At 39.6% G+C, this 13,508-nt stretch overlaps 1 protein-coding gene across 6 annotated transcripts in view; it reads left to right on the forward strand.

Annotated features, from left to right (window-relative positions):
* USP18 (ubiquitin specific peptidase 18) overlaps positions 1 to 13,508 on the forward strand; it is a 75,620-nt gene that overhangs the window by 47,471 nt on the left and 14,641 nt on the right. For 4 of the 6 annotated variants that reach the window (XM_077871777.1, XM_077871780.1, XM_077871779.1 and 1 more), the window contains 2 exons: positions 8,927 to 9,058; positions 10,062 to 10,111. The exons of 1 other annotated variant lie outside the window; for it this stretch is intronic. In XM_077871777.1, coding sequence (XP_077727903.1) covers positions 8,927 to 9,058; positions 10,062 to 10,111 — 182 coding nt within the window. The remainder of the gene's footprint in view (positions 1 to 8,926; positions 9,059 to 10,061; positions 10,112 to 13,508) is intronic. One more of the 6 variants, XM_077871782.1, reaches the window with a different exon arrangement.

Raw genomic sequence — 13,508 nt, forward strand, 5'->3', positions numbered from 1 at the left:
AAATGAGGCCTACGACATACATGAAAAATGCTCAGCATCACTTAGCATCAGGGAGATATAAGTCAAAACCACAATGACATACCACTTCACACCAGTCAGAATGGCTAAAATGATAAAGTCAGGAAACAACAGATATTGGTGAGGATAAGAGGAAAGGGAACCTTCTTACACTGTTGGTGGGAATGCAACCTGGGCAGCCATTCTAGGAAACAGTATGGAAGTATGGAGGTTCCTCAGAAAGTTAAAAATAGAGCTACCCTATGACCTAGCAATTGCACTGCTGGTATTTAGCCAAAGGACACAAACATAGTGATCCAAAGGGATACTTGCACCTCAATGTTTATAGCCGCAATGTCCACAATAGCCAAACAATGGAAAGAGCCCAGATGTCCACCAACAGATGAATGGATAAAGAGATGGGATGTATGTATATCCACGCAATGGAATATTACTCAGCCATCAAAAAAATTGAAATCTTGCCATTTGCAATGACATGGATGGAACTAGAGGGTACTATACTAAGCAAAATAAGTCAATGAGAGAAAGAACAATTATCATATGATATCACTCATAATGTGGAATTTAAGAAACAAAATATCAGTGAGGGTAACAGAACATGAGAGACACCTAACTCTGGGAAACGAACAAGGGGTAGTGGAAAGGGAGGTGGGTGGAGGGTGACTAGGTGATGGGCATTGAGGGGGGCACTTGACAGGATGAGCACTGGGTGTTATGATATATGTTAGCAAATTGAACTCCAATAAAAAATATATAGAAAAGTAAATTAATTAATAAATTTAAAAAAGAAAGCAGAGGAGCACAGAAAGGAGGGAAAAACAAAACATAATTAGAGAAGGAGACAAACCATAGAGAGTGTTAAATCTAGGAAACAGAGGGCTGCTGGAGGGGAGGTGGGTGTGAGGGTGATGGGGTAACTGGGTGATGGGCAGTAAGGAGGGCACATGATGTAATGAGCACTGGGTATTATATGCAACTGAACTCTACATCTGAAACATATAGTGTAATAACAGATTATATGTTAATTAAATGAACTCAAATTAAGAAAATAAAATAAACAGTAAAAATTGAGACCTAATAATATGTTCCTATATGACACAGTTTCTTCACCTATTCAGTGCATATCTGTCCTTTGAGTTTTTCTTATTTCTACTTCTGCACTGTGAAGTATATCTTAATGAAATAATCTTTTAAAAATTCTTTAAATTCCAATTAAATTATTTAAATATAAATTCAGTGTAGTTAACATAGTATATTATTACTTTCGGGGTAGAATTTAGTGATTCATGAGTTGCATTTAACACCCAGTGCTCATTACATCACATGTCCTTCTAATGCCCTCACCCAATTATCCCATCCCCTCACCCATCTTCCCTCCAGAAAACCTCAGTTTGTTTCCTGGAATTAGGTGTCTCTTATGATTTGCCTGCTTATTTTTATCTTATTTTATTTTTCCTTCCCTTCCCCTCTGTTCTTCTGGATGTAACTAGAGCGTATTATGCTAACCAACCAAAATAAATCAGTCAGAGAAAAACAAATGCCATATGATTTCACTCATATGTGGAATTTAAAAAACAGATGAAATAATATCCTAAATTTTTTTCCACTTAAAAAAACATGGTTATAGACAATTTGAATATATATCAAAGTTGTGAGGAATTCTACAATGAATTCCCATGTCCATCAAGCAGCTTAAACCATTATCAAAACCCATTGCCAATCTCTCTTGCCAACATCCTCATCCTCTTTCTCCAACCCCCTATTGGATTATTTTGAACCAAGTCCTGGTCACTGTGCTCTTTCATTTGAAGTATTTCATCATGTATTTCTAAAGAATGAGATTTCTTTTTTCTAAATGTAACCAATTCTATCATATAATTTTTTATCAAGTTTTTAATTTTTAATTCCAGTATAGTTAACGTAGTGATATATTAATTTATGATGTATGATATAGTGATCTAACAATTCTGTACATTACTCAGGGCTCATTGTAATAAGTGTACTCTTAATCCCCATTACCTATTTCACCCGTCCCCACTCACCCACCTCTCCCGCTGGTGACCATATGTTTGTTCTCTATAGTTAAGAGTGTATTTCTTGGTTTGTCTCTCCCCTTTTCTCCTTATTTGTTTTGTTTCTTAAATTCGACACATAAGTGAAATCATACAGCATTTTTCTTTCTCTGACTGACTTATTTCACTTGGCGTTATACTCTCTGGCTCTATATATATTGTTGCAAATGGCAAGATTTCATTCCTTTTTATGGCTGAGGAATACTCACAGTGTGTGTGTGTGTGTGTGTGTGTGTGTGTGTACACCACATCTTTACCATTCATCAAAGGATGGATCCTAGGGCTGCTTCTATATCTTGGCCATTGTAAATAATGTTGCTATAAACATTGGGGTGCATATATCCCATTGAATTAGTGTTTGTGTATTTTTGGGGGTGAGTACCCAGTAATGTGATGACTGGATCATAGAATAGTTCCATTTTTAGCCTTTTGGGAGACCTCCATACTGTTTTTCCACAGTGGCTGTACCAGTTTTCACTCCCACCAACAGTGCATGTCCTACTTCCTTAATATCATTGATGCCCAGTCAATATTTAGATTTCTGTGCCCAATAGATTGGTTTGTTTAAATATAGATCCCAACAAGGGCTACACTTGCATTTGTTTGTTTCCATCCTTTCTTCCTCTTCTCTTTCCCTCCTTTCCTCTCTTCATACCTGCTTTTCTTTCTTCTTCTTTTACCTTAAGTTTCTCTCCCTTCCTTTTCTTGCCCTTGCAATTTATTTGGTTGAAGGTTTTTATATATATCCAGAATTTGCTGACAGGTGTTATTTAACATGTACCTTTATCCTTGTATTTCTTGTAAACAGATCTAGATATTGCCCTGCATTAAAAAAATCTAGCATAAAGTTCCCAAGTGAAAATAGAGGATAATTTGAGCTCTCCTTTTTGGGTAACTTAGCTTCATTTGCACTACACTCACCAACCCCTGTCTCCCTCACTGATTGCATTTCAAAGTCGCAGGTTAGGGACAATATTTGACTATGTTCAGATAGAAGAATAAAGTATTCCTGACTAATGTGGAGATCCTGCTAACAATCAGTCAAAACTCTGTCTCTCCTACCACTATTCCCTTTTCACAGAAAATTCTCTCCCATCTGAAATTTGAGGAAGTAGAATGACTTACTGCCAAATTTAACGGATACTTTCTTTACTTGATCTTTTTGTAATATTCTGTTATTGATCCTACTTTCCTTCAAAATCTACTCTAGGGTTTCCTCTTAGGGTTTCTTACTACATTGCTGGATCCTTTCCTGCCCATCCTTTTATTGGTATTTAGTTTTTTTTATTTATGAGAGAGAGTGAGAGAGGCAGAGACATAGGCAGAACTCGATCCCGGGTCCCGGGACCATGACCTGAACCAAAGGCAGCTGACCCAACCAATGAGCCACCAGGGGTCCCGGTATTTAGTTTTTTAAAAAAATTGTATTTATCCACTCATGAGAGACGCACACAGAGAGACACACACACACACACACACACACACACAGGCAGAGGGCGAAACAGGCTCCATGCAGGGAGCCTGACATGGGACTCAATCCCGGGTCTCCAGGATCAGGCCCTGAGCTGAAGGCAGTGCTAAACCACTGAGCCACCCAGGCTGCCCATAGTATTTATTTTTATTTTTATTTTTTTTAAATAATAAACTTATTTTTTAAAGGTGTTCAATTTGCCAACATACAGAATAACACCTAGTGCTCATCCAGTCAAGTGCCCCCCTAAGTGCCTGCCACCCATTCACCCCCACCGCCCGCCCTCCTCCCCTTCCACCACCCCTAGTTCGTTTCCCAGAGTTAGGAGTCTTCCATGTTCTGTCTCCTTTTCTGATATTTCCTACCCATTTCTTCTCCCTTCCCCTCTATTCCATTTCACTATCATTTATATTCCCCAAATGAATGAGAACATATAATGTTTGTCCTTCTCCGATTGACTTACTTCACTCAGCATAATACCCTCTAGTTCCGTCCACGTCGAAGCAAATGGTGGGTATTTGTCATTTCTAATGGCTGAGGAATATTCCATTGTATACATAAACCACATCTTCTGTATCCATTCATCTTTCGATGGACACCGAGGCTCCTTCCACAGTTTGGCTGTTGTGGACATTGCTGCTAGAAACATCCGGGTGCAGGTGTCCCGGTGTTTCACTACATCTGTATCTTTGGGGTAAATCCCCAGCAGTGCAATTGCTGGGTCGTAGGGCAGATGTATTTTTAACTCTTTGAGGAACCTCCACACAGCCTTCCAGATTGGCTGCACCAGTTCACATTCTCACCAACAGTGCAAGAGGGTTCCCTTTTCTCCGCATCCTCTCCATTTGTGGTTTCCTGCCTTGTTAATTTTCCCCATTCTCACTGGTGTGAGGTGGTATCTCATTGTGGTTTTGATTTGTATTTCCCTGATGGCAAGTGATATAGAGCATTTTCTCATGTGCTTGTTGCCATGTCTATGTCTTCCTCTGTGAGACTTCTGTTCTAGCAGAACACTTCTTCTTTGCCCATTTGAATGCCTTTTAATGTCTTTTTGTTGCCTGATTGCTGAGGCTAGGACTTCCAATACTATGTTGAATAGCGGTGGTGAGAGTGGACATCACAGTCTTATTCCTGATATTAGGGGAAAGGCTCCCAGTGCTTCCCCATAGAGAATGATATTTGCTGTGGGCTTTTCATAGATGGCTTTTAAGATGTTGAGGAACGTTCCCTCTATCCCTATACTCTCAAGAGTTTGATCAGGAATGGATGCTGTATTTTGTCAAATGCTTTCTCTGCATCAATTGAGAGGATCATATGGTTCTTGGTTTTTCTCTTGCTGATATGATGAATCACATTGATTGTTTTACGAGTGTTGAACCAGCCTTGTGTCCCAGGAATAAATCCTACTTGGTCATCGTGAATAATCTTCTTAATATACTGTTGGATCCTATTGGCTAGTATCTTGTTGAGAATTTTTGCATCCATGTTCATCAGGGATGTTGGTCTATAATTCTCCTTTTTGGTGGGGTCTTTGTCTGGTTTTCGAATTAAGGTGATGCTGGCCTCATAGAACGAATTTGGAAGTACTCCATCTCTTTCTATCTTTCCAAACAGCTTTAGTAGAATAAGTATGGTTTCTTCTTTAAACGTTTGATAGAATTCCCCAGGGAAGTCATCTGGCCCTGGACTTTTGTGTCTTGGGAGGTTTTTGATGACTGCTTCAATTTCCTCCCTGGTTATTGGCCTGTTCAGGTTTTCTATTTCTTCCTGTTCCAGTTTTGGTAGTTTGTGGCTTTCCAGGAATGCGTCCATGTCTTCTAGATTGCCTGATTTATTGGTGTATAGCTGTTCATAATATGTTTTTTAAATCGTTTTTTATTTCCTTGGTGTTGGTAGTGATCTCTCCTTTCTCATTCATGATTTTATTAATTTGAGTCTCCTCTCTCTTCTTTTAATAAGGGTGGCTAATGGTTTATCTATCTTATTAATTCTTTCAAAGAAGCAACTCCTGATTCTGTTGATCTGTTCCACAGTTCTTCTGGTCTCGATTTCGTTGAGGTCTGCTCGAATTTTAATTAACTCTCTTCTTCTGCTGGGTGTGGGGTCAATCTGCTGTTTATTCTCTAGCTCCTTTATGTGTAAGGTTAGCTTTTGTATTTGAGTTCTTTCCAGTTTTTGGATGGATGCTTGTATTGCGATGTATTTCCCCCTTAGGACTGCTTTTGCTGCATCCCAAAGATTTTGAACGGTTGTATCTTCGTTCTCATTAGTTTCCATGAATCTTTAATTCTTCCTTAATTTCCTGGGTGACCCTTTCATCTTTTAGCAGGATGATCCTTAACCTCCACGTGTTTGAGGTCCTTCCAAACTTCTTGTTGTGATTTAGTTCTAATTTCAAGGCATTATGGTCTGAGAATATGCAGGGGACGATCCCAATCTTTTGGTATAGGTTCAGACCCGATTTGTGACCTAGTATGTGGTCTATTCTGGAGAAAGTTCCATGTGCACTTGAGAAGAATGTGAATTCAGTTGAGTTTGGATGTAAATTCGTATAGATATCTATGAAATCCGTCTGGTCCAGTGTATCATTTAAAGCTCTCGTTTCTTTGGAGATGTTGTGCTTAGAAGACCTATCGAGTGTAGAAAGCACTAGATTGAAGTCACCAAGTGTAAGTGTATTATTATCTAAGTATGTCTTAATTTTGGTTATTAATTGATTGATTTATTTGGCAGCTCCCACATTCCGGGCATATATATTGATGATTGTTAAGTCCTCTTGTTGGATAGATCCTTTAAGTATGAGATAGTGTCCCTCTTCATCTCTCACTACAGTTCGGGGTAAATTTTAGTTTATCTGATATAAGGATGGCTACCCCTGCTTTCTTTTGAGGACCATTTGAATGGTAAATGGTTCTCCAACCTTTTATTTTCAGGCTGTAGGTGTCCTTCTGTCTAAAATGAGTCTCTTGTAGACAGCAAATAGATGGATCCTGCTTTTTTATCCAGTCTGACACCCTGCGCCTTTTGATGGGGTCATTAAGCCCATTCATGCTCAGAGTTACTATTGAAAGATATGAGTTTAGGGTCATCATGATATCTGTTCAGTCCCTGTTTTTGTGGATTGTTCCATTGGACTTCTACTTAAAGGGGAATTTTAAGAGTACCCCTTCTTGCAGAGCTGGTTTGGAGGTCACATATTATTTAGTTCCTGCCTGTCTTGGAAGCTCTTTATCTCTCCTTCTATTCTGAATGAGAGCCTTGCTGGATAAAATATTCTTGGCTGCATGTTTTTCTCATTTAGGACCCTGAATATATTCAGCCCTTTCTGGCCTGCCAGGTCTCTGTGGAGAGGTCCGCTGTTAACCTAGTACTCCTCCCCATATAAGTTAGGTTTTCTTGTCTCTTGCTGCTTTAAGGATCTTCTCTTTATCTTTGGAATTTGCAAGCTTAGCTATTAAATGTTGAGGTGCTGAACGGTTTTTATTGATTTTAGGGAGAGATCTCTCTATTTCCTGGATCTGAATGCCTGTTTCCCTTCCCAGATTCCAAAAGTGGTAATTAGTTTTACTTTCATTCTTTCTGGGGAGACAGAACATGAGAGACTCCTAACTGTGGGAAATGAAGTAGGGGTGGTGGAAGGGCAGGTGGGTGGCAGGTGGGGGTGACTGGGTGATGGCCCTGAGGGAGGCATTTGATGGGATGAGCACTGGGTGTTATTCTATATGTTGGCAAATTGAATACCAATAAAAAATAAATTTATATAAAAAACAAAAAAAATCATTCTTTCTGTTTTCCATTGTCCAAATTTTCATCTCATTAATTCTTGTGGTTTCAACAGTCATTTCAAACTGAAGACTTCCAAATCTGTATCTCTTGTCCAGGTATTACACTTGAGCTCCAGACCAATGTATTCACCTCCTACCAAATGTTGTCATATAGTCCCCAAGTTCATTATGTTCACTCCTAAATAGCTCTGTTCCAATTTAACTTTACAGCACCAATATGTTCCTAATTTTTAAGCCAGTGATGCCTCCTACTTGCCCTCTGCCCAATATCCATTCATTTACAAAGTATTTTTGGTTATTTATCCCTAGTTTTTTTTTTTTTTTTTAAATGTTTATTTATTTATGATAGTCACACAGAGAGAGAGAGAGAGAGAGAGGCAGAGACATAGGCAGAGAGAGAAGCAGGCTCCATGCACCGGGAGCCTGACGTGGGATTCGATCCCGGGTCTCCAGGATCGCGCCCTAGGCCAAAGGCAGGCGCCAAACCGCTGCGCCACCCAGGGATCCCTATCCCTAGTTTTACACAAATTTGTCCCTTCATCTCCACCTTTATTCTCGTTTTCTTAGTATAGAGTGAGGATTAAGAGCTTGGACTTTGAAGTCAGGCCCAGGCTGGAATCCCACCTCTTCTATTTATAAGCTATGACCTTTGTGTAATTTACTTTATCTCCCTGAGCTTAGATTTCACCTTTGTAAAATAAGATTTATATTAGCACCCATCTTACATGATTGTTGTGAATACTGAATGAAGTAATTCATATAAAGACGTAGCTAAATGCATAGTGAATGCCAAGAGTTGGCTAATAATGATGAGGTTAAGAACGATTATTATTATTTAATGATTACTACTGATGGTAAGTATCTAGGCTATCACCATTTCTTCTCTGAACTGTTGCAGTGCTCTAACTTACCTCATTTGTCTCACATGACTTTTCATTCCATTTTTCAAGCCATGTTATTCTGGTGTTTTCCTCAAGCACACATCTGATGATGTTCCTTCTCTGCTTAAACCCATCTGATAACACTCAGTCACTCTAATTCTCATTCAAAAGTCACTAAATTCTATTCCTGAAACTAATATTACACTCTATGTTAACTAACTGGAATTTAAAAAAATGAAACTACAAAAAAATAAAGTTCCAATTATTGACTTGACGTTTGTAGCTTCATCTCCTGTGAGTTCCCAACACCACCTCTGACTTCCACTTTCTCAGCATGCTGTGTTTTGCCATGCTGCCAAGTCTTTGCAATTTTTAGGTCCATTTGAGTATCCCTCGTATCTATAATTTGTCTGCTAGCCTTGTTCATCCTTTGGGATCAATTCAAGCATATCTTCTCTGGGGAGCTTTCCCCAGGTGATTGTTCCTTCTCCTTTTCGGGGGCATGGCAATAGAATTGTGGCTTAATTAATTGTGAAATTCTTGAGTTCAAGGACTATTTTCTAGCACCCTTGAAGTACCAGTGCCTGGTACAGAGTAGGTATTAAATAAATATGTGATGAAATAATGTTTCTTTATTCTAGACTATGGTTAGAAAAGGAGGGATGATGGTGCATAATACTGTGCCTTATGTCCTTCCAGCTTGGAAGACAATATGAACTCTTTGCTGTGGTTGCCCATGTGGGAGCAGCTGACTTTGGTCATTACTGTGCCTATATCCAGAATTCTGTGGATGGAAAATGGTTCTGCTTCAATGATTCCAATGTTTCTTGGGTGAGAATGTTGTCCAAAATTTCATTTTTTCCTGGGTTAGCCACCTCTAATAAATTCTGAGCCCAGGACTAGATGTGTTCTCAAGGTCAGGCCCCATTGTGAGCCAGTTATTTCTGTGCATGGGGCCTTTAAAAACAAGTCCTTTTCTTTATGAAAAGCTTTTTAAACTAAAGCATAGTTGGCACAATATTACATTCGTTCCAGGTGTACAATATAATGATTCAACAAGTTCATACATTATGCTGTGCTCACTGGAGGTATAGCTACCATCTGTTCCCATACAATGCTATCACAGCATCACTGACTACATTCCTTACGCTGTGCCTTTTTCTTTATGAGAGAGAGAGAGAGCGAATGCGAGTAAGTGGGGGTGAGAGAGGGGCAGAGGGAGAGAATCCCAAGCAGGTTCCATGCTCAGTGCAGAGCCCTGACATGGTCTCAATCTTATGACCCTGAGTTCATGACCTGAGCCAAAATCAGGTTGAATGCTCAACTGAGCAATGCAGGTGCCCTATGCTGTGCCTTTTATTCCTGTGACTTACTCATTCCATAACGGGAAGCCTGTATCTTCCAATCCCCTTCACATTTTTCCCATCCCCACTCCCCACCCTTCTGGCAACCGTTGGTTTGTTATATTTATAGGTATGATTCTGCTTAAAGTCCTTTTCGGCATGAAGTCCCCATCTAGCATATAGCCCTGTGAGAGTCCACGTAGCACAGTATCCAGGTTTTTGGTGTTCTAGCTTCATGCTCTGTGGGAAAGAAAGAAGAGTTAGATATATGCAAAAACCAAGCACAATCAAGTTTAAATGGAGAGACCAAGGATATTAAAAGCAGCTTTATAAACATGGCATCCTGACACTGGATGATCCAGGTCTTGGGAGGTACTAGGGGTGGGGTTGTTTGGGTGACTGAGGAAGGGTAAATGGTAGCACCCTGTACTCTCTGGGTGCTTAACATATGTCAGCTGGATGCTTCACTTCATCTATTTGTGTACTTCCAGGTATCCTGGGAAGACATCCAGTGTACTTATGGAAATCATAACTACCGCTGGTAAGAGAAGTGTTTGTGTGATGGAAGCCCAATGAGTTCACACAGGGTTCTTTTTTTTAAAGATTTTATTTATTTATTCACGAGAGACACACACAGAGAGAAGCAGAGACATAGGCAGAGGGAGAAGTAGGCTCTCCACTGGGAGCCGGGATCACACCCTGAGCCAAAGGCATATGCTCAACTGCTGAGCCACCCAGGCATCCTGTACACAAGGTTCTTATTGCTGTATGAAACTCTCATGGATTCAGCTGCCACTTATATTTGGAAAACTCCCCAGTGACTGCTTAGCCTCCTCTCTCATTACATATCTCACCAAACCATGCATTTTTCACAATTTAGATTCCAATAATACTAAAGTATAAGTAGTGCTTCAAATGTCATGTCGTCTATGGCTTTCACATGCAGTTCCTACTCTGTTTTGCCCTCTCCTAATTTATTATTGAAGCAAACTCCCACTCATGCTATATCTCTGTTGATGGCTTCTCCTACTCTGTAGAGCCTTTGTCGATTGACTCCAGAAGATTTTTAGGGGCTTTTCATATGCTTGCCCTGCACTTTAAGCATACTTCCTTTATAGCAAGGACCACCCTGTTTGTAATTGTTTGTTTATATAACTTTTATAACAGGCCATGTATTTGGGAGCAAGGGTCATTCTTTTCTTTTTCTTTGCCTGGTACAGTGGCTTGCATTTAGTAAGTAGCTATAAGTACATCTTTAAAAATCAACAACTGGGATCCCTGGGTGGCGCAGCGGTTTAGCGCCTGCCTTTGGCCCAGGGCGCGATCCTGGAGACCCAGGATCGAATCCCACGTCGGGCTCCTGGTGCATGGAGCCTGCTTCTCCCTCTGCCTATGTCTCTGCCTCTCTCTCTCTCTCTCTCTGTGTGTGACTATCATAAATAAATAAAAATTAAAAAAAAATTTTTTAAAAATCAACAACTGCAGAGGGCAGGTAGAGAAAAAAAGCTGGATGAAGGTCTTTTAAAATTTTTATTTAAATTCATTAATTTAAATAGTGTATTATTATATCCAGAGGTAGAGTTCAGTGATTCATCCGTTGTATATAACATGTGCTCATTACATCATGTGCCCTCCTTATAGCCTATCTGTCACCAGTTACCCGATTCCCCGACCCACCTCCCCTCCAGCAACTCTCAGTTTGTTTCTTAGATTTAGACTTATGGTTTGTCTCCCTCTCTGATTTCGTCTTGTTTTATTTTTCTCTCCCTTCCTCTAGATACTATTTTGTTTCTTAAATTCCACATATGAGTGAAATCATATGGTATTTATCTTTTTCTTACCATTTTGCTTAGCATAATACCCTCTGGTTTTCTATACATGCCATTGCAAAAGATTTCAGTTTTTTTTTTTATGGAAGAGTACTATTGCATTATATATCTATATCTGTGTCTATCTACCTATATATTTATCACATCCTCCTTATCCATTCACCTGTCAAAAGACATCTGGGCTTTTTGTATAGTTTGGTTATTGTGGACATTGTGCTTTAAACATTGGGGTGCAGGTGCCCCTTCAAATCACTATATTTGTGTCCTTTGGCTAAATACCCAGTAGTACAATTGTTGGGTCATAGAGTAGCTCTGTTTTTAACTTCTTGAGGAACCTTCACACGGTTTTCCAAAGTGGCTGCACTAGCTTGCATTCTCACCAACAGTGTAAGAGGGTTCTCTTTTCTCTGCATTTTCACCAACATCTGTTGTTTTATGACTTGTTAATTTTAGCCATTCTCACTGGTGTGAAGTGGTTTCTCTTTGTGGTTTTGATTTGTATTTCCCCGATGCTGAGTAATGCTGAGTATTATTTTCATGTGTCTGTTGGCCATGTGTAGGTCTTCGTTAGAGAAATGTCTGTTCATGTCTTCTACCCATTTCTTGACTGGATTATTTGTTCTTTGGGTGTTGAGTTTGAGAAGTTCTTTATAGATCTTGGATGCTAGTCTTTTATCTGATACGTCATTTGCAAATATCTTCTCCTATCTTCCAACTATTCAGTAGGTTGTCTGTTGCTTTTGTCTACTCTTTACTTTGCTGTGCAGAAGCTTTTTATCTTGAAATTCCAGTGGCTCATTTTTGCCTGTTTCCCTTGTCTTTGGAGAGGAGTCTAGCAAGAAGTTGCTGTGGCCAAAGTCAAAGAGGTTGTTGCCTGTGTTCTCCTTAGGATTTTGGTGGATTCCTGTCTCACATTCAGGTCTTTCATCCAGTTTGAGTTTATTTTTATGTGTAGTATAAGAAAATGGTCCAGGGGTCCCTGGGTGGCGCAGCGGTTTGGCACCTGCCTTTGGTCCAGGGCGCGATCCTGGAGACCCGGGATCGAATCCCACGTCGGGCTCCCGGTGCATGGAGCCTGCTTCTCCCTCTGCCTGTGTCTCTGCCTCTCTCTCTCTCTCTGTGACTATAAAGAAAGAAAGAAAGAAAGAGAGAGAGAGAGAGAGAAAGAAAGAAAGAGAAAGAAAGAAAAAGAAAGAAAGAAAGAAAGAAAGAAAGAAAGAAAGAAAGAAAGAAAAAGGAAGGAAGGAAGGAAAGAAAGAGAAAGAAAGAAAGAAAGAAAGAAAGAAAAGGGAAAAAAAGAAAAGAAAAGAAAAGAAAGAAAAGAAAAAGAAAGAAAATGGTCCAGTTTCATTCCTCTGCATGTGGCTGTCCAATTTTCTCAACACCATTTGGTGAAGAGATTGTCTTTTTTCCATTGGATATTCTTCTCTGCTTTGTCAATGATTAGTTGAACATTCAGTTGAGAGTCCACTCTGGATTCTCTGTCCTGTTTCATTGGTGTATGTGTCTGTTTTTGGGTAGGTACTATACTGTCTTGATGATTACAGCTTTGTAATACAGCTTGAAGTCCAGAATAGTGATGCTACTAGCTTTAGTCTTTTTCAACATTCCTTTAGCTATTTGGGGTCATTTCTGGTACCACACAAATTTTATTTTTATTTTATTTTATTTTATTATTATTTTTTAAATTCTTAAAAAAATATATATTGTATATTTTTTATTGGAGTTTGATTTGCCAACATATAGTATAACACCCAGTGCTCACCCCGTCAAGTGCCCCCCTCAGTGCCCATCACCCAGTCACCCCATCCCCCTACCCACCTCCCCTTCCACAACCCCTTGTTCATTTCCCAGAGTTAGGAGTCTCTCATGTTTTGTCTCCCTCTCTGATATTTCCCACTCATTTTCTCTCCTTTCCACTATAATCCCTTTCACTATTTTTTATATTCCCCGTATCAACGAAACCATATAATGTTTATCCTTCTCCGATTTACTTACTGCACTCAGCATAATACCCTCTAGTTCCATCCATGTTGAAGTAAATGGTGGGTATTTGTTGTTTCTAATGGCTGAGTAATACAAATTTTAGAATTATTTGTTCCAGCTCTG

Source organism: Canis aureus, chromosome 25 (genome assembly GCF_053574225.1).
Source record: "Canis aureus isolate CA01 chromosome 25, VMU_Caureus_v.1.0, whole genome shotgun sequence".
Taxonomy (NCBI): Eukaryota; Metazoa; Chordata; class Mammalia; order Carnivora; family Canidae; genus Canis; species Canis aureus.